Source organism: Meriones unguiculatus, chromosome 2 (genome assembly GCF_030254825.1).
Source record: "Meriones unguiculatus strain TT.TT164.6M chromosome 2, Bangor_MerUng_6.1, whole genome shotgun sequence".
Lineage (NCBI taxonomy): Eukaryota > Metazoa > Chordata > Mammalia > Rodentia > Muridae > Meriones > Meriones unguiculatus.
The window spans coordinates 51067268-51086674 of NC_083350.1; the positions used below are offsets into that span (position 1 = coordinate 51067268).

A 19407-nucleotide genomic window follows, 5' to 3' on the forward strand; every position below is an offset into this window, starting at 1 on the left:
GTGATATATACATCCACACAGCCACATAGACGTAAGTAAAATCTTTTTTAATTAAATGAAAGGGGAAAAAATCCTCCAGATTTCAAAGGGGAAAATGACATAAAAGATATAAGCCTGGTGTCAGCCTGGTCTCCAGAAAAACCCTGTCTCGGAAAGAAAGAAAAAAATACATTACTAAAGACTCTAAAATTAAGTCCCTCGTAGTCCCACCCTACCCCCACCCACCCACCTCCCTCCCCATTATTTCCTGGATCTACATAAGATGTGCCAACGATTTAAGTGTTTGAAACCGCGATTTATTCCAGAAATTCCGGGTTCCGAGCCACAAAAGGACTGGAGAGCGCCCGCGGGCCTCGAACCAGCCACTCTGAGTTTCCCCGGAGTGGCCAGCTGTTGAAACAAGAATTGTTTGCTTTCTGACGAAGTAACCGCTGAGCTAAAGCCAGTCCGGGAGCCGGTTCCTGGATATATTTACTTGACTGTGCGAGAAACCTACGTCACCCAGCTACGCCAAGAGTGACAGGGCGTGTGACACTGGCCAATCGGACGCCGTTGCGGCCCGCCTCCCCGCGGCGTCCGCGCGTACTCCACCTGGCGAGCGCTCCCCTGTCCAGTCCCGCTGCAGCCGTAGCAGTTGCCCGCGCCGCTAGCTCACGTCCGCCCGGCTCTGCCCGGCCCCCACCCGGCCCCCACCCGGCCCCCACCCGGCCCTCACCCGGCCCTCACCCTCACTGGCTTACCTTCTCAGTCACTATCATCCGCCCACGCCAGCGGAAGCTTCGCGAAGTGTGAACTGTTAGCCCAGGCACGCCCTGGAACTTCGCGGCTTAAAGCGGCTCTCCTGGAAGTGTATCGGCACATGTCCTGTCACTACATAATTTCAAATATCTGGTCAGCACTTACGCCATTTATGTACTGAAATCAACTGATTTTCCTTAGAATTACTCTCTCTAGTTAGCCACCATACTTCAGCGTGGATTCGCTCTAGACACGGTTTAGGACTGTTGATGTTTTTGCTATGCATGTTTGTTGGGTGCTCTTTTCCCTTAGGTAACTGTCTTGGATAGAGCATTTGGAAGGTGAAAGGCAGAGACTGGCTCCATGAGACCCTGTCTAAAAGACAAAAGTTAATCTTGGAGAGCTTTTCTCTGACGTATACCTAACTCCCCTCCATTGTAATGCTTGCCCTAAATGCACTGGTATTAAACATTCCTTTCTCTATCTATTGATGTCTACAGAAGAACGCTATTTGTGTATGACTTGCTTCAGAGACAAAGTCTCATCCTATAACCCAGCTTGGCTCTTCAACATGCCATCCTCCTGCCTCAACCTCCCAAGTAAGGGACTGATTTTACAGTCCCACCACATCTATTTCTGCCTTTGTAGGGCCGGAATCAAACCCAGGTCTCAATAGGGATATGCATACCACGAGAATTATTTTTGTCCACAGACAGTCTTAAAGAGCCTGGGCCTGGAATTTGCTATCTAGCCAAGGATGACCTCGAGTTCCTGACCCTCCTTGGAGTAGTGTGCCCAGCACACCCTGTTGTAGGAGTTGCCAGGGATTGAACCTAGAGCTTTGTACATGCTAGGCAAAGCAGTGAATTCCCAGACCCAGTTTTTAAACTTACACATTACCCAACATGGTGGGAAATGTCTATTACCCCACGTCTTAGGGCAAGCAGAGGCAGGAACAGGATTCAAGGCCATCCTTGGATATGAGATCCTCTGAGAAGCCACAGAGCCACTTTTCATTTCCCGTTTTCATTTTGAGACAGGGTCTCACTATGTAGACAAAGCTGTCCTCAAATTCAGAGCTCTGTTGCCTTTGCCTCCCAAGTCATGGGGTTAAATGCATCACACCTAGCTCCTGGGTATTTAAGAAGCAATTCAGATCAATCCCCTACCTGCAGATCGTGACACCTTGTTCCAGAAGATGTTAATGCCTTACCAGGCATGGTTGTGCATGCCTGTAATCCCAAAGTACATGGGAGACAGGAGGATCATCAAAAGAAGTTTATCTTCAAAACAATGAATAAATGAACACAAGTGGACAGCAGTACTTTCAATTAAAGTACAAATTTTCCATGGCCTATACACTCAGATTCCTGAGTTACCTGGGATTGTTCTGTCTTCTCAACTCCCCATGCCACTGTCTTCACCTTCCAACCCACCACTAACCACCACTCCATCCCCATAGAACCTAACAGCTCATTCCATTTACCAGTCCAAAAGTGTTCACAGAACCTGGAACACATGATCACAATGGGAATGGCACAGATGATCTCACCAGACTAGACCCCAAGGTGTGAACACTGTAAGAATCTCCTCTCACTCAAAACGTTGTCCTAGCTTCCTTGAAAAAAATAAAATGACCTACTCAACAAAGGGAATCTACGGACTGTATAAGCAGTCCTGCCGAGGATAGTGTACATGAATGTACCTGCAATTGGCCTGCAACTCTGTGAGGTTTCTTTCATACAAGTTCTTGCTATACAGACCAGACTGGCTGCAACCTTACAGCAACCCTCCTGCTGCTTCTTCCCAAGTGTTATGTCTTCCGGTATGCATCACCATGCTCAAAACCATACAAAATTCCTGAGCCAGGCGTTGAGCCTACCTATAGATGGACATATTCATGCAGCACTCCCAGCGACAGAATCCCATATGAGAACTCATTAAACCAAAAGCAGACTTATCAGTAAGGAAATCCTACAAACAAACCCAAAGGGTGTGGTACAATGCTTTGTGGGATCCACTGTTTCAGATGCTACACAAAGGTGAACCACATAGGTAAGAGAAGAAAAGGCATTGTGGCAGTCTTGTCAAATGGACCCCTTTATTGAAAGTATAGAGCCAGTAAAGGGAGTTTCACCTGTTTACATGACTTGTATGACTGTCCCCTCTGCCCATCTCGCCCTTAAATTCCTTAGACAAGGCACAGTATGTGATCCAGTTCTCAGTGTTTGGGAGGGATTTTTAACTAGTCTAAGTCATGTGGTTCACATTACACTACAATGGGGAAGAGTTTCTTAAATCATTTTCAATGGGAGAGCCTTTTACCCACTCCCATGGACAATTGTCACAAATTAGATGGGAGTGCTACTGACATCTACTGGGTAGAGGCCAGGGAGGCTGTTCAACATCCTACAGTGCATAGAACCCTTTAAAACAGACCTGGCCAGGCATGGAGGTACACACCTTTAATCCCAGCACTGGAGAGGCTCAGGCAGGCAGATTTCTGAGTACAAGGCCAGGCACGTGAGAACATTTCAAAAATATAAAACAAAAACCCCAATCCAAAACTTGCCTAGGTCATCATCAACAGTGCCAAGGTGAGTAGCCCAGGGCCTGTCCAACTGCAGACAGTGACATTTAACACAGCTCTTATGGTTAAGATCAGACGTGCTAAAGGTACAGGAGGTTAAAATGTTCTGTTGAGACTCCCAAGGGCACAGATCCTAGCAGAGGGGAAAACTCACTCTAAGGAAACCTGTATTTGAAGGGGGTGTGGGGGCAAATCAAAGAGAAAGGCTCTATGTGGAAATTCTTGGTGTAGGAACTGTGGGACAGAAGGTGATATGGAAATGTTCCCAACAAATGTGAAACAGGCTGAGTCACTGTGACTGACTGTACGTGTGGAATAGCGTCTGAGAACTGGGATCTCCCAGAGTGAGTCTGTTTGGTTTTAGGGTTGCTGCTTTCTTTTTTGCATCGAACAGGTTCTTCCAAGAACCTGTTCCCAAGGAAGACAAAAACAGAAATCCTCAGTGAAGTGAAACAGAAGTTAAAAACTCACCAGACACAAACCACACCAAACACTCATCCCATTTAATTTCCTGTTACATGCACCGAGGAAACCAAGAACAATAGGCCTCAGGGCAGCAATGCTCTGAGGTTCTAGGTCAGGTCCCCTCTTTGTGACGTATCATGCACACATACCCACACACACATTGACCCAGGCAGAAATCACATGCATGCCCAAGTGGGTAGAGAACCGCTAGGTGGGATGGGAGGAACAGCTGGCTAAGAATATGCCAGCACCTGCATACTGGAGCCCCAGATAACCCTTCTGCTGCAAGCTGAACAAGAGTAAAGATTAAAACAGCAGAACACAGGGGAGGAGGAGGATGCTCAAACAAGAGGGTGGGAAGATGAAGAGGGAAAGATGCAGGAGAATTTGGGGAAAGCAGCCTCAAAGAGGGAGGTCTTTCTTTATTGGGAACACAGATGGGCAGAGGTTCTGTGACTCCAGAAATACTGAGGCTGACAGAATATGCCACAGCATCACCTCTACGTCCTGTGCCCTCTCCCAACGTAGAGAGAACCACAAACACCCACCCTCTAGCCCTGCCCATTAACACTCTTAAGGACTTTCTCCAGTACCCAAAAAAGAAGTGACACCCCCACCCCACCTCAACACACACTCAAAGTTAGGTCCAGTATAGGCCAAAGATAGGCCAAAAAGAGCGCTTCAGTAACTCTTCTTGGTGGAACCAAAGCCAGAGAAACCCATCACAGCTGCCATCTCATCATCTTCCTCAAATGTCAAGTCCTCCTCCGCCCTCCTTTTCTTCTCCTTCTGTTTCTCCTTCTTGTATGCTTTAGCCTTCTCCTCCTAGGGTAAGGGAGAGAAAATTAGAATCAGTTGACTCCAAAGCTGATGTTGTTGAAAGAGATATGTAAGCTGCAGGATTCTTTTCCATCTTTAAGTGCAAATAAAAGCCACAGTAAAGAATGAAAAATCAGTAATAAAGCACTTGTCCAGCATGCATGAGGCCCTGAGAAGATTGTAAGAAAAGATTTTAAAGGACAAGAAGAGATTCAGTAAGTCTCTGGAGTTCTTAATCATACACCCTAGTTCATCTCTAGTTCTAAATAGACAACATTCTGGGATAGGAAGCATATGCTAAGACATGTTCTCAGTTCTGTGTAAATATTATCCTAAGATCTTCAGTACAAGGAATAAAGTACACTGAGGTTACTTAACGTGCCCAAACATGCAAATAAATGGAAGAAATGAATTCTGACCCTGTAATGGATACATGGGCCAACTAGGGACTAGCTGTATTTAATTAATCCCTCTTACAGTTTAAAATGGAATAGAAAGTATAGGGGAAGCTATCTGTACATGCAGGGGTATAGGATGGCAATGGAAGGTTTTGAACTTCCTTCATTTTGCTATGAATTAGTGAAGAACAAACCTGTCTAAAAAACAAACCAAATGAAAGAATAATTGTCCCAAGAGATCTGATCTAAAATGCCAAAGAGAAATGGATAGGTTTTGAGCCACTTCTAATGGGTCTCAAACAAGGATACCCTCGTACACAGAAATGAAGGAACAAAGCTGGGGAGATCGGAGAGTGAGTGGAGAAAGAGGGCCATCTTCAATTGACAAGGTAAAATCTACTCAAGGTTGGGGAGCAGCGTTAGGAGAGCTCACCTCTTCTCTGAGCTCCTTCATCCTTTCCTCAAAATCATAATCTTTCTGCTTCTCTTCCATCTTCTTCTTGTTAACCTCAAAACGTTTCTTTACCTGATCCAGAGTGGACCGCTCCACACGCATAGACATGCCCAGGTTTCGCTGATCTGGATGAAGTTAACAGTGAAGACAACCAGTCATTCTAACACCCTCAGCCCTTCCAAAAGTCTGGTCCTGGCTTTTGAAGGTTTTTGTTTGTTTGTTTTTCACCTTTTCATAGTGAAGTACACAACAAAAATAACTATGCCTAAAAGAAGCTCTTGGCCTCACCTGCTCTCAAAAGTGGCAGCCCAGATCATGAGCAGATAGCTTTCAACTGCATTTGCTAGGAGATTACCAGCAGAGTCAACCAACACTTCTGGCCTCTGTGCTCACACACAAGCCACCACAGACCCAGCAATACTCATCAACACACACACACAAAGGGCCCAAGAAAACCGCTCTACCGCACTTGCCCTCCACCAGACCTTTAAAACCCAATCCCAGCTCCAGTCATGAACTACCTCCAAGTCTTACGTTTCTTTCCATTAATGTGATCCAGGAAGTTGATGGAGTCCTTCACCACACAGTCACAGACATTGCAGTAGTAGCTGACAAAAGGGAAGAGACACACACGAGTCAATATGATTTTTAAGGATCTTACTGTTTTCAGTGAGATTTATACATTTTATACCATTTATAAAATTTATAAAATTTATACCAAATTTTGAGGTAAATGTATATGAAGTTTGTTTTGTTAACTGAGATATTAATTGGCCTGGAACTCACTACATAGACCAAGCTGGCCGTACACTTGCAGAGCTCATCCCACCTCTCCTGAAGTGCTACAATTACAGACATGTGCCACAAGCCTGGCCCTTTTCTTTTCTTTTCTTTCTCTCTCTCTCTCTCTTTCTTTTTTTCCTCTTCTAACTTTATTAAGCCCCAGAGCTCTCATGCGGCAGCCCAAGTAGGCCTTAAACTTGCAGCCATCCTCTGGCTTCCCAAGTGCAGCTATTATGGCATGAACTTTTTCACCTGGCTCCCAGCATCTTTTTTAGAGGCATTTTCATAAAGCCTTATAAGACATTCTCCACCCTCCAAGGAAGCTGACCTTCCTTGTCATCCTACTCTTTGTAGCCTCCTCCCAATCTGGACCAAAGTGTTCTGTGTGATGAACAGAATGTGTTAAAAAATTAGATTATATTAAAGACTGGCTTCCACTTTTGTGAGGATGACTTGCTTTGGGGAAACTAGTCTCTTCATGCTTTACTATGAACAACTTTACAAACAGGCTCACAGTTTGAACTGCAGTCTCCAAACCATAGGCATACGAGGGCTCAGAAGAGGGTCTTCTGACTTTATTATCCGCTACTGAATGCAAACCAAGTCAATTTCACAACTGCAAATTCATTGGAGACCCTGAACCTCCAAGATAACCACCCCTCAATTCCCTGCCCACAGAAACTATGAGCTATTATTACTTTACGATACTAAATATTTAATTTGCTCATTTACACAGCAAAGGCAGTGGGTTTAATAAATAATCTGCAGAAATGACTAAGTGTTATGATAAAAGCTTTAACTTGACAGACTTGAAGGAATGATAGCAAAAGGGTGACAAGCTCTGTGGAACTCTTCTGTAAATCTTCTGTAGACTTGGTGCATAATAACTATAGTTACAGCTCCACCTCAGAGCCTTCATGTCTTCTAACAGAATACATAACCCTTTCGAAGATATCAAGGAAGTAGTAACAGTACTGATAGAAGAAGCCCACAGAACAATCCCTCCTAGGTACAGGTCTGAGTTGACTTCAAACTTCAGGGGGCAAAGAACAAAGAATTGAGTTATGCTCAATAAGGCTGCCATCTGTAGGCCTGGGATTCTCCTCAACACTTCCTAAAATCAATGTAAGTAGTTTATTAGGCTAGCCTTGGTATTAGAGATAGACAAAAAGCTACTCACCCTCCCATCTCAGACTGGGGGGTCGTCTTAGTAATGACAATTGTCTTCCCAAGTTTGGATTCCAAGTCCACCTTGTAATCCCTGTGCCGTAGAAGCTCCCGCTTGACTGGCTGCACTGGTTTTCCTGAAAAAAGAAAAAAAAAAAAGGAGTATGAAAGGAGGCCCCTTCGGCATTCAGTTTCTTTTTGTTTTTTTCAAGACAGGGTTTCTCTGTGTAGTCCTGGCTGTCCTGGAACTCACTCTGTAGACCAGGCTAGCCTCTGCCTCCTGAGTGCTGGGATTAAAGGTGTACACCACTGGATTAAAGGTGTCTAGTGAGTATTACAGTTTCTTAGCCATAAAGGGAAGAAATTTATGAACCCCAAAATTCAGATGACTACTCTCATTCTTGTTTTGAATTCCTCAAATAAAGGACATAACAGGTACTTTATGTAGCATTTAAAAGAGGCTAGAAAAGACTCTAGTTGGCCTGGCGTTATATAGACATAGGCCTGACTTGTCACTATGTGGACCAAGCTGGCCTCAGACTTAATGATGCCAACTCTCAAGATCTTTTCTCCATTTTAAAGCCATCAAATTTAAACACAGCTTTTCTCACGTGTTGTTTAGGAGAACTGAGTTGTTCTGAATTTTTGCTAGAAGTAACCCTTTCAAAAGAGGACACTCACACTCAGTAGCATAATGTTCAATGTTTTCATGCAGCGTGATGGCTAATCTTGGTTGTCAACTTGCCCACAATCTGGAATCAACTAAAACCAACGCAGATGGGCACACTTGAAGTATGTTTTGCTTTGTTTCGTTTGGACTGTATCATTTAAGATGGGAAAACGAATCCTGAATATGGGCCACACCTAGGGCAGCTCCGGCAAAATGAGAGGAGGAAGCTTTAGCCTTTTTGCCTACTTGCCCTCACACACTAACTGGCAGGTGATCTATCCTGTTGCTGAGGCATGCTTTGTCGAGCCACTGTATCGTCTCTACCATCCCCTTAGCCCTTCATGAAGCGAGCACCCACCATCCTTCTTTTCTCTCTCTTCTGTGAGTCTCTTCTCTGCGAGCTTCTCATATTCATCTTTGTCCCACTTTCGGCGAAAGTCCAAGTTTTTTGTCTGTGGGGGGAAAAAGTGCTCAAGATCCGTCGCTGCGCCTGTTCCCCTGGAGAAACTAAGGGAACCGCCTAACCGCCACCGAGGCGGCCCCAGGACCTTTCAAAAGAGAAGTCTCTCTGGAACGCCCAGGGGTCTGGTGTACTCGGGACCCCAACCCGAGAGACTTCCGAGATTCCACTGTCCCTGCGCCAAGGCCTTACGGGGGAGTTCTCGAACCTAGACCCTGAGATCGCGAAGAGGCGTCAGGAAGTCAGTCAAATCTCACAGCCTGTCTCTATTTAGTTCTGAAAAACCACCCCAGATCCATCAAACCTCTTCACACCAACACCTACCCCGCTGCCCGACGCCATCTTCACAGCGAAGTGAATGGAAAGCCGTAAAATGCCGTAAAACGCGCCCTGGAGCCATAAGGCAAGCTCACGCTCCAATAAGGTTCGAGCCGCGCATTCTAACTGCGTTAAGGACTGGAGTGATTCTAAGGCAGTCCTGCTGGCCCCGCCCTCTGCTCCAAGGAGATGGCGCAGGCGCAAAGGGAGTGTGAAGCAACGCGGAAGTAAGGGCACCGGCCAACGTTTTTCTCACTGGCTTTTAAAAACAAGCCCTGGAAGACTAGCTCAGCTCTTCTGTTTCACAAAAAAATCGGAGTTTGGGAAACAGTTTCCCATGATCTAACCAACTTTACCTGCATCTTCAGATTTCTAAACTTCTTTTTTAAGACAAGTTCTCAGGTAGCCCAGACTGGACTCTTAACTGGCTAATGTAGTCAAAGCTGGTCTTGAATTTCTGATTCTCCTGCCTCCATTTCCCAAGGGCTGGATTTACGGGCATGTTCCACCACGCCCCATTCATGTGGTGCTGGAGATCGAACCCAAGGCTTCGTTCACGCTATCAAGCACTCTACCAATTGGGCTACTTACTCTCCCTGCCTCGTAAACCATATTTTAAAAGCTAAAACACTTGTCAATGGTTCTGGATGTCCCATTCACCAGCAGGCACTATGAGTATGGCTCTAAATTATGTACAAAGACAAGCACTTTATATTTGGATTTTTTTTTCTCTTGAAACAACACTGCTGTTATTTGGTTATACTCATTTTTGTGTCTGGAGAACACTGAAACTCATTCCATTTATACAGTACACTTTAATCTTGAAGCTGTCATCAGCCAACACCCCAGAATGAAGCACATGGCACTCTGACAAGTGCTTAAAATATGTGTTTGTGGGGAAGGATAGTGATTGAGTCAGGGTCTCTTGTAACCCAGGCTACAATGCAGCAGAGGATGACTTTAAACTCTTGCCTCTACCTTCCAAGTGCTAGGATTATAGGTGTGTTATGTTTCTAGACAAGGTCTCGCTATTTGGCCCTGGCTAGCCTGAAACTCTCTTTATAGAGTTTCCTCAATATATTCCTGGAATTACAGGGTCTCTGCCCATCTGTGTTCCCAATAAAGACCTCCCTCTTTGAGGCTGCTTTCCCCAGATTCCCCTGCATCTTTCCCTCTTCATCTAGCCAACCTCTTGTCTGAACATCCTCCTCTTTCCCATTCTACTACTGTCTTAATCTTCGCTCTTGTCCAGCTGACCTTAACTCAAGAGATTTGTCTGCCTCTGCACCACCACTTCACTGCAGGGATTAAAGGTGTGGCATTAGGCAAAGACTTTTCAGTTTTACTGAGAAAGGGTCTCATGTAAACCCAAGGCTAAATTTTTATTTTTATACAGGGTTTCACTGTGTAGGCGTGGCTGGCCTATACCTCACAGAAAATTGGCCTGTCTCTTATTTCCCTAGTGCTAGGACTGAAAAATCCTGTCCCATCTTGCCTGGCCCCGAAGCTGACTTTGAACTTCTGAGTCTCCTGCTTTCACCTCCCAAATGCTAAGCAGACATTCTGCCAAAAGAGCCACATCCCTAGCTTCACTCTATGTTGTTTTGGTGGGTTGTTTTGTTTTTCACATTTTATTTTGTATATAAGTGTGCATGTGTGCTACACAAATCATCGCAAATGTGTGCAGGCCAGAGGACAACCCAACAGAATCTGCTCTCTTCTTCCACCATGTGGGCCCCAGGAATAAAACTCAGGGCACAGTCCTCACCTGCTGAGCCATCTCGCCTGACCTGATGTTAATTTTTTTAGCAGCATGACTGCATTTCCTAGTTGGTGAGAGAGAGAAGAGAAATTCTAGTCATTCCCTTCACTGGATACAGAGGCATCATCCCAGGAAGGTTGCTCGTAGCTTACTGGGTTCTCCAGTATACACTTAAACTAAGGTCTATGCAAATTAATCCTTTGATAACAAATTACTCAAAGTACACTTTTAAAATTATTTTATTCTTAATCACATGGATGTGTCTGTGCATGAGTACATGCACAATAAGTGCAGGTGTCTATGGAGCCCAGAAGAGGGCCTCAGACTCCCTGGTACTGGAGTTACAGAAAGCTGTAATCATCCTAGTGTGGGTGCTGGGAACTGAATTCTGGTCCTCTGCAAAAGCAATATGCATCCCTAGCCAGTGAGCCATCTCTCTAGCCCACTAGTCCATTTTTTAAAATGTAACATACTACATGCCCACTTCTAGAACACCTCCAGTGCAGGGTGTGGAAAAATACAGAAAACGTTAACTGTGGTAAAGGCAATTGTGTCCAAAATCTCAAAATATCAGATCACTAATTTATCATCCATTAAGTTCAATGTTCAAGATTATTAAATAGCCCCAACCTTCTACTGGTTACTGGAAGAACCAACAGATGCACTGCCAAGTCCTTGACATCCTCTCTGTTCACTGTCCATTCTTGCTGTCTTTTTAATATTCCACGGACAGCCCATAGTCCAATGTAGACAAATTCTCCAGAATCTGGTTCTCAAGGTAGTCGAGAGTAAAGCTGCTCATTTCAATGGCTCAGAGTCTCAGACTGAGGTAACTCTTCTAGAGCCTTGTCCATGGCAACCATCTTAGCATCTCTTGACAGACTTCAGAGGCACTTCAGGTCCACCTCTGCAGTTAGAGCATGCCTCTTTGGCATGACAGCCATCTCAAGCAGAGTGACCGCTATCACTAATCCACGAGATCTCAGCCCCTTCTGTACTTCTGTACTATCCAGCACGGAGAGAGGCAGAGGGCACTTGTACAACATCCATTCTGGGCAGTGTTGCAAAGTCCACCAGAACTCAGTCCTAGATGAAAACGTTCCTTCTCAGGGCAGCACATGAAATCAGGCAGCAATCAGGACTCGGACAGTCGCTTCTGAATTTCAGCCACAAGAGTTTCTCGATTAATGGTCACCTAAAACATAAGAGAATCCTTGTATGACAAAACTAGAAAATAACAGTGTCTCAGCCAGGTTTTCCAAATTCACTTCACTCTGAATCCATTCTTACTATTTATTCCTGGGACATACACATGAACACACACACAAATACGATTTAAAAGAAATCTTTTAAAATTTATTTCCTCAGATAACACATCTCTTAAAAGAGTATGGTATGGGATCTGGATCTGGGCATGTTGCCTGTTGCCACAGCACTTGAGAAGCTTTACGCCTATAAGCCCAGAACTCCAGAGGTAGGGGCACTCGGGATCTCTGTGAGTTCAAGGCAAGCCTGGTCCACAAAGTGAGTCCAGGACAGCCAGGGCTACAATACAGAAAAACCCTGTCTTGAAAAAAAAAAAAAAGTGGAGGTGGAGCATTTAGAACTATGTATTTCTGCCAGCTCCTACTCACTTCTTCTCTGCTGGCCACTGAGCGGAGCTTGATGACACCTTCCTTCTGTTCTCGCTCACCAATAATGACCATCAGAGGAATGTCTGCTTTCTCACAATAGTGCAGCTGGGGTAACAGTTTAGGGTTGATTTTATATAACATCTCTGCCTGAAAAAGATAGAGAGTAGAGGATTTAAAGTGATTTTAGCAGATAAGTGCCCAAGAACATATATTTACAGAGAATCCAGAAGTAAGTGGCTAGACCTCTAGTGGTAAGGTAAAATGTCCTGAATACCACTGTAGGCATATGGTAAAGATAAGCCATGATCATTGTGCCCACATACACCCAGGTCACTCAGACAGCAACACCACCATACCTTGATTCCAGCATCCCAAAGCTCTGCAATTATCTTCAGCCGTTCTCTGAGAAAGTTCTTCTGGGGTGTGGCCACAAACACTTGCGTCTCTGTGGTTCGAACCTTCTCACCAGAAATCTGAGGAAAGAGAAAGAAGAAACTAAAACTGCGGCCAAGGGTAGCTCTCACCACTGGAATCCCAGCACTCAGGTGGCCAAGGCCCTCCTGAGCTCACAAAGAAATCCTATTTCAGAAAGCTCTTCTAAAAAGGAGGCCCAGCACTTGGGGAGGCAGAGGTAGACAGATCTCTGTGAGTTCAAGGCCAGCCTGGTCTCCAGAGGAAGTCTAGGACAGCCAAGGCTACATAGAGAAACCCTGTCTCAAAAGAAAGAAAGAGAGAGAGAGAGAGAAAAGAAGGAAGGAAGGAAGGAAGGAAGGAAGGAAGGAAGAGAAAGAAAGAGAAAGAAAGAGAAAGAAAGAGAAAAGAAAAAAGGAAGAGGGTAGGGTGAGTAGAGTGGGAGGGGCTGGAGAGATGGCGCAGCAGTTAAGAGTTCTCATTCTTTTACAGGATCCAAGTTCAAGCACCAACATCTCACAACCACCTGTAGCTGATCCCCCCACACACTTCTGACCTCCATTGGCACCAGGTATACACATACATTCAAGCAAAACACTCAGACACAAAAAAGAAGAAATAAATGTTTTTTAAAGAAAAAAAAATGTCATTTACACTAGTAATTCCAAAAAGCAAAAGGATCTTTAAAAGGGGTAGGGGCTGAGAGTGTGCTAGCGAAATGGCTCAGCAATTAAGAGCACTGGCTCCAAAGGACCCAGGTCCAAATCCCAGCATCCACATGGCAGCTCATAACTGCCTGTCACTCCAGTTCCAGTGGATGTGACACCCTCACACAGGCGTATATGGAGGCACAATACCAATCTGAGTAAAATTTAAGAGGTCCAAACGCACCTCCAGAAACCAGTTACTAGCTTTCAAGGCCACTTCACCTCTACCTAGGACCTACCTTCATCTTCTGCTCCACAAGGTAGAAGATTCTCTCTACTCCAATGCTCAACCCCACACAAGGCACGTTATGGCCCTTCGGATCAAACTGGCCCACCAGCCTGTCATAGCGCCCACCGGCAGCTACACTGCCCACACTCAGGGTCTCCTCTCCAGCCCGGGCTGGAGGTTGTAGCAGCACTGCTTCGTAAATCACTCCTGTGTAATAGTCTAGACCCCGGGCCAGACTCAGGTCAAAGGAGATCTGTAATGGAAAAATACAGTCAGCCCCAGACCAGGCTCTGAGGACCCAAGAGCTCAGCAGAAGGTCCAGACCCAGCTATGCCTACCTTGTCAGCAATTCCAAATAAAGTCAGGTATTCAAAGAGCAGCTTCAGGTCCCGCAGGCCCTGCAGGGCCAGCTGGCTTTGGGACAGTCTGGGATTCTTAAACATCTCCTCTACCAGGGATATTCCTCCTGAAAGAAAAAAAAAAATTTATTTACTCAGATATGTTTCACCCAAATTTAGTTTTTGTTGTTGTTGTTTTGGGTTTTTGTTTGTTTAGTTGGTTGGTTTTGGTTTTGGTTTTAGACAGGGTCTCTCTACATAGCCCTGGCCATCCTGGAACTCACTATAGTCAGTCATCCTCTGACCACCAGGCTGGCCTAGAACTCACAAAGATCCACCTTCCCCTGCCTCCCGGTTCTGGGATTAAAAACATGAGCCATAAGAGCCAGCTTGAATTTATCTGCTCTAGCCATCTTCCTCACTTTCTTTAAAAAGATTACAACCTTGGTCACATGGCCAAATATTTCTCTCTACTCTGCCTTTGCCAAGAGACATAAAGTAGTTACAACACATAAAAGGGAAGCTTCATCTAGGCCAGACTCTGGAGGTGACCCAGAGGTAGAAGCTAAACACATGTCACCCTCAGCCTGTTCTGTCATGGCTCTGAAAACCCTGGTTCTTACCATGGCATTGGATATAGGCTCCAATTCGATCAGCCACCTCAGGAGCTAGGCCTTTCTTTGTCACCATCTCATGTCTCACATCTTCCCAAGAAATCTGCATTAAGACCCAAACATCAGCTCAGCCCCAAGCCCTTCTTTCCCTAACTGAAGCACAGCATCTTATTTTCATTTGGTACCAAAAGCTTAAGAAACTAACAGTAAATTCAGCAAAACTAGAGACAACTTAGGAAATCTAACCACAATCCCCACTGCATGGCATTACTCAGACCTTGTTCAAAAATATCTTCTGAACCTTTTTTCTTTTTTAGGAATAGCTACTTCCAGCCACGGTCTCGTTATGCTTCCCCTAATGACATGGATTTGAGGACAGGGCAGAAACCCAGACAGGAACTATTTAAAGTATGTTTTCTTTGTTACCTTGTCTAGTTTGTCCACTGAGGAGCAGATGGTACGGAACTTGCTCTCAGGAACACCACAGACGGCAAATATCCCATCTATAACCCGCCGGTCATTTACCTGTGAAGTCAATGTAATTACCCTATGTCCTGTCAATCAATGTCCTTTCCCTCAAAACAATGGCCACTCTAAATGTCATCACCCACAAAAGTAATATAAAGACAATTTCACAGCCCAATCCAAACTTCTCCCTCACTATGCACAAGGCTGGCCTCACCTTAATGACAAAGTCCCCCAGTTCCAATCCACTTAGGATTTCACACATGATCTTCAAACATTCTGCATCGGGGATCATAGGGTCAAACTCACCCGCAATGTCAAAATCCTACAGAAAAAAAAAAAAAAAAAAAGAGGAAGAAAGCATGGTGGCACACACCTTTAATCCTAGCACTCAGGAGGCAGAGGTAGGTGAATTTCAGTGAGTTTCAAACCAGCCTGGTCTACATACTGAGTTCTGAAACAGCCAGGATTATACAGAGAAACCCTGTCTCAAAAAAAAAACAAAAAAAACAACCAAAACAAAACAACCAAAACAAACCTTCCATTGCAGCTAATCCCCGATGTAACTAGTACTAAACTCTGAGCCAGTCAGGGCACTTACGCACTGGCAGAACTCCCGGTAGCGGCCCTGGACTATGGCTGGGCTCTCTCGACGCCACACCTTTCCAACTTGATACCGTTTCATCTTCTTCAATTTATTCATGGCCATATATCGAGCAAAAGGGACCTTACACAAACAGGTTGAGGAAGAAAAATACTATGTTCAATGTTGAGACCCGCCATTCACACAGGAGGGAGAACTGGGTTCCGTATCTTACAGGATGGAAACAAAGACTTCCCAGGCTTGTTTCCACCGTCTCTGAAGCCTAGCAGTGCTTGGTGTTAATGAAGGCACTTCACTTACTGAAACCACATGCATACTTTCCATGATTCTGTGTTAAATATTTAGTGGTTCTCAACCTTCCTAACACTGCCACCCTTTAATACAGTTCCTCAGGTTGTGGTGACCCACAACCATAAAATTATTTTTGTTGTTACTTCCTAACTGTAATTTTGCTAAATCTCTCATATGCAACCCGTGGAGAGTCAGGACTCACAGGTTGAGAACCACTGATTTAGCACCAGTGCAGCAGGGAAAGGGGTTTGTTGTGCAGCTATGTCAACCTGAGTTCTATCCACAGAACCCACACAGGAGTTAGGAGAACTGACTCCAGGAAGTCGTCCTCTGACCGTCACACACATGTCCACATAAACAACATCCACACACACAACAGTTAATTTTCTTCTCTACATATGCTTATGAACACCACTCCAGTCAGAGACCTTCGGATCTCTGGAGCTAGGGTCAGTAATCTGTGTTTCTACAGACTTCCTGGAGAATCTCGTACACAGTGAAGTTAAATGGCAGGGCCTTCAGGATAGGCTCTGATGGCAGAATTGCCTTCTGGGAAAAACCTAGTAAAGAAAGGTACTGTCAAAGTTCCTCTACTGCCTCCTGCCAGAGAAAACCCTCTGGATTTAGGTAGAAAAAAGTCAGGCTGCCGCACTCAGAAGGATACGGTGAGATCATAACGGAGAGACAGCAACTCTCCACCTTGATCCTCCAAATCATACATGAGGCCGAAGTTGTCTTCATACTTCTCAGTGAGCATTTCCTGCAAGAGTCAAACAGAAAAGGCCACAATTCAGAGCACTGACCAAAAAACACAGATGAGAAGCCTGGGGGCCGGTAAGCGATGAGGTTGTCAGCACCGTCCAATCCTTACTTTTAGCTCAAATGCTGGCGTATCCAACCCCTTTGCCCCATGACGTTTAAAGCAGCTGATAATCTTATGAAGAATTTTTTCCCTCACAACCATCTGTTGAGGACTTAAATCCCTGGTGCCCTGGAAAACAAAAGTAGCCAAAGTAAAAAATCAAGACCATTTAAGACTAAAGAGGTTAAGTCATGTCCATAATTTAAGGTTTGAAACTAACTTGAACTCCATCTAGAATTTCAAGAACAATAAGTCAAAAAGAAAAAAGAAAAAAAAAAAAGATTTAAAAGGGAGAGGCAAAGAGAGTGTGCTTGCCTGCACTGCACCTCTGACCCTCTGACAGACCAAGTGGGCAAAGGATGTTACCTTTGGAACCTTGATGACAAAATTCGGTTTTTCTTGATGTGGTTTCAGTTGGGATGTTAACACTGCCTCTGCAACCTGGTAGAAAAAGGAATATGAGATGGGCCTTCTCCAGGCACTGGCCAAACCTGTGACATCTTTGACCCTGTGGACCATCACCCTGAGAAGACCTTTGATCCCATGCAAAAAAGTTTCCTGAACACCATTTTATTTTGTCTACGCTGATCTCCTTCCACCCTCAATAATTCATGCTGACTTTCCAATTATACCTGTAATATATATAAAGATCAGTCTTTTTTCTACATGAGCTTCTTCACTTAAATGTCTGAAAAAGTTGAAGCACCTGAGAATAATAAAGACACAGAACCCACAACTGTCACCACGAAATTTCTAGAAGTAGGGATTAGAACTCCAGTTCTCGGCTGGACATGGTGGCACACACATATAATCCCCACACTTGGGAGACAAAAGCAGGAAGATCTCTGTGAGTTCAAGGCCAGTTTCTTCTACATAATGAGTTACAGGACAGCTAGAGCTACATAGTCTGTCTCAAACGAATAAACAAAAAGAACTCCAGTTCTCAGTTCTTACTCAAATAGCCAAAAAGGTGGTACATGCCTTTAATTCTAGCAATCAGAGGCAGGCAGATCACTATGAGTTTTAAGGCCAGCCTAGTCTACAGAGTGAGCTCTTGGACAGACAAGGCTACAGAGGGAGACCCTGCCTCAAAAATAAATAAATACATACATACATACACACAGTCATTTATCAGACATGGAGACAACTTTTAAAAGAGGAACAAACATGGGCCAACGAGATGGCCTGGTGGGTATCCACCAAGCCTGACCATCTGAGTTGGATGTTTCAACTCACATGGTTGAAAGAGAAAAACTAATTCCCACAATTTGCCCTATGACTTATTTACAATCATACACAATAAAAACCTATGAAATCATAGAAATAAATTTCCTGGTTAAACTACAGAAAAAAAAAAAAAAACAGTAAAATTCTGTGACTGAAACTGAATTTTAAAGCTCTGGTCCCCTGTGGAGCAGGATACAAAGCACCTGCTTTCCGAAGAAGGGTAACAATCACTGATTTAGTGCTAGTGAGGTGGCCCCTGAGTATCCGTGCTGGCCACTTACCACAACCACCTCAGCGCAATCCCCCAACTCCACAAGGTGAAGCAGTGAACAGAAGTGCACCACGGCACACCAACACCCACACACGTTAATTGATAGATAAGTTTACTTCTATAAAAGAAGAATCAGACCTAAAGACCCATACGTCGTTTGCCTTCCAGAAATACAAATGGTGGTAATTCCGTCTCTTCCCAAAGAGAAGACTGAGTACAATACCTCAACCCTTATTCTAATTCCAAAATCCAATTATCTCTGAAAATGTCTCTCTGAGATTCGTTTTAGGGTAAATTCACTTGATGGATATAAACTCAGTTCATTTATGGGGGACTGTCTATATAGATTTGGCTCAAATTCCATGTTCAAGAATTTCAGCTGACTGAAAATAACCCTCATAATTCTCAGTTGCTGTCTCCATAAGTCATTTAACCCTGCGATCTCCGCTTACTCAACTGTAAAACAGAGATAAAAGCCTCAATCTTTGAGATTGCTCCAATAATAAAATGACAAAAGCATCCAAAACGCTTAGTTCAGTGCAGGTACAAAGTGGTTTATCAACTTAAACCGATTGCACGGCTGGAGAGATGGCTCTTGCAGAGGTCCTGGGTTCCATCCCCAGCACCCACAGGGTGACTCACCACCAGCCAACTCCAGACTCAGGCGACCCGCCGCCCATTTCTGCTTTCTACGGGCACCAGGCGCGTACGCAGGGCACGCATACGTGCAGGCAGAATACCCATACAAATAAGAAAAATAAACTTTAAAACAAACAAACAAACAAACAAACAAACAAACCAACTGCAATGGCACAATACAGACCGCGAGTCAATGCTTTCAGGAGAGGAGGCTCGGGGTGGCTCACCTGGCTGTGACATCCCACCGCCCGGACGCACACAGCGCGGGGAGGTCGCAGGAGCTGGGCGAGCAGCGCAGCCCAGACCCCGCGGCGCAGGGGTCCCCCCAGATGGGGCATTGTGCAGCAGGACTCCGGCTTTCCGGAACAGGAGCCAAGGGCCCGGAACCGAGAGCCGCCCAGTTTCAGAAACACTACCCCCCGAGCCACAAGCACCTGGGGTCGGAGTTAGTCCGGGAGGTGGGGCTAAATTCCAAGTGTCTCACGCTCCCT

General features: G+C 44.9%; 2 protein-coding genes across 2 annotated transcripts; both read right to left on the reverse strand.

The window, feature by feature from the left end:
- Positions 1–2820: 2820 nt before the first annotated feature.
- Zmat2 (zinc finger matrin-type 2) lies at positions 2821–9005 on the reverse strand. Its single transcript, XM_021651718.2, has 6 exons — positions 8869–9005; positions 8443–8536; positions 7428–7551; positions 5999–6072; positions 5444–5589; positions 2821–4618 (listed from the first exon to the last, which is right to left on the reverse strand). Exons 1-6 carry the CDS (start codon positions 8884–8886, stop codon positions 4475–4477), a joined length of 600 nt encoding a protein of 199 aa, XP_021507393.1. The 5' UTR covers positions 8887–9005; the 3' UTR covers positions 2821–4474.
- Positions 9006–10847: 1842 nt separating this feature from the next.
- Hars2 (histidyl-tRNA synthetase 2, mitochondrial) lies at positions 10848–19398 on the reverse strand. Its single transcript, XM_021651716.2, has 13 exons — positions 19144–19398; positions 17146–17220; positions 16789–16908; positions 16582–16677; positions 15624–15749; positions 15240–15347; positions 14984–15082; positions 14567–14660; positions 13944–14071; positions 13616–13858; positions 12615–12731; positions 12259–12405; positions 10848–11819 (listed from the first exon to the last, which is right to left on the reverse strand). Exons 1-13 carry the CDS (start codon positions 19252–19254, stop codon positions 11760–11762), a joined length of 1524 nt encoding a protein of 507 aa, XP_021507391.1. The 5' UTR covers positions 19255–19398; the 3' UTR covers positions 10848–11759.
- Positions 19399–19407: the final 9 nt, after the last annotated feature.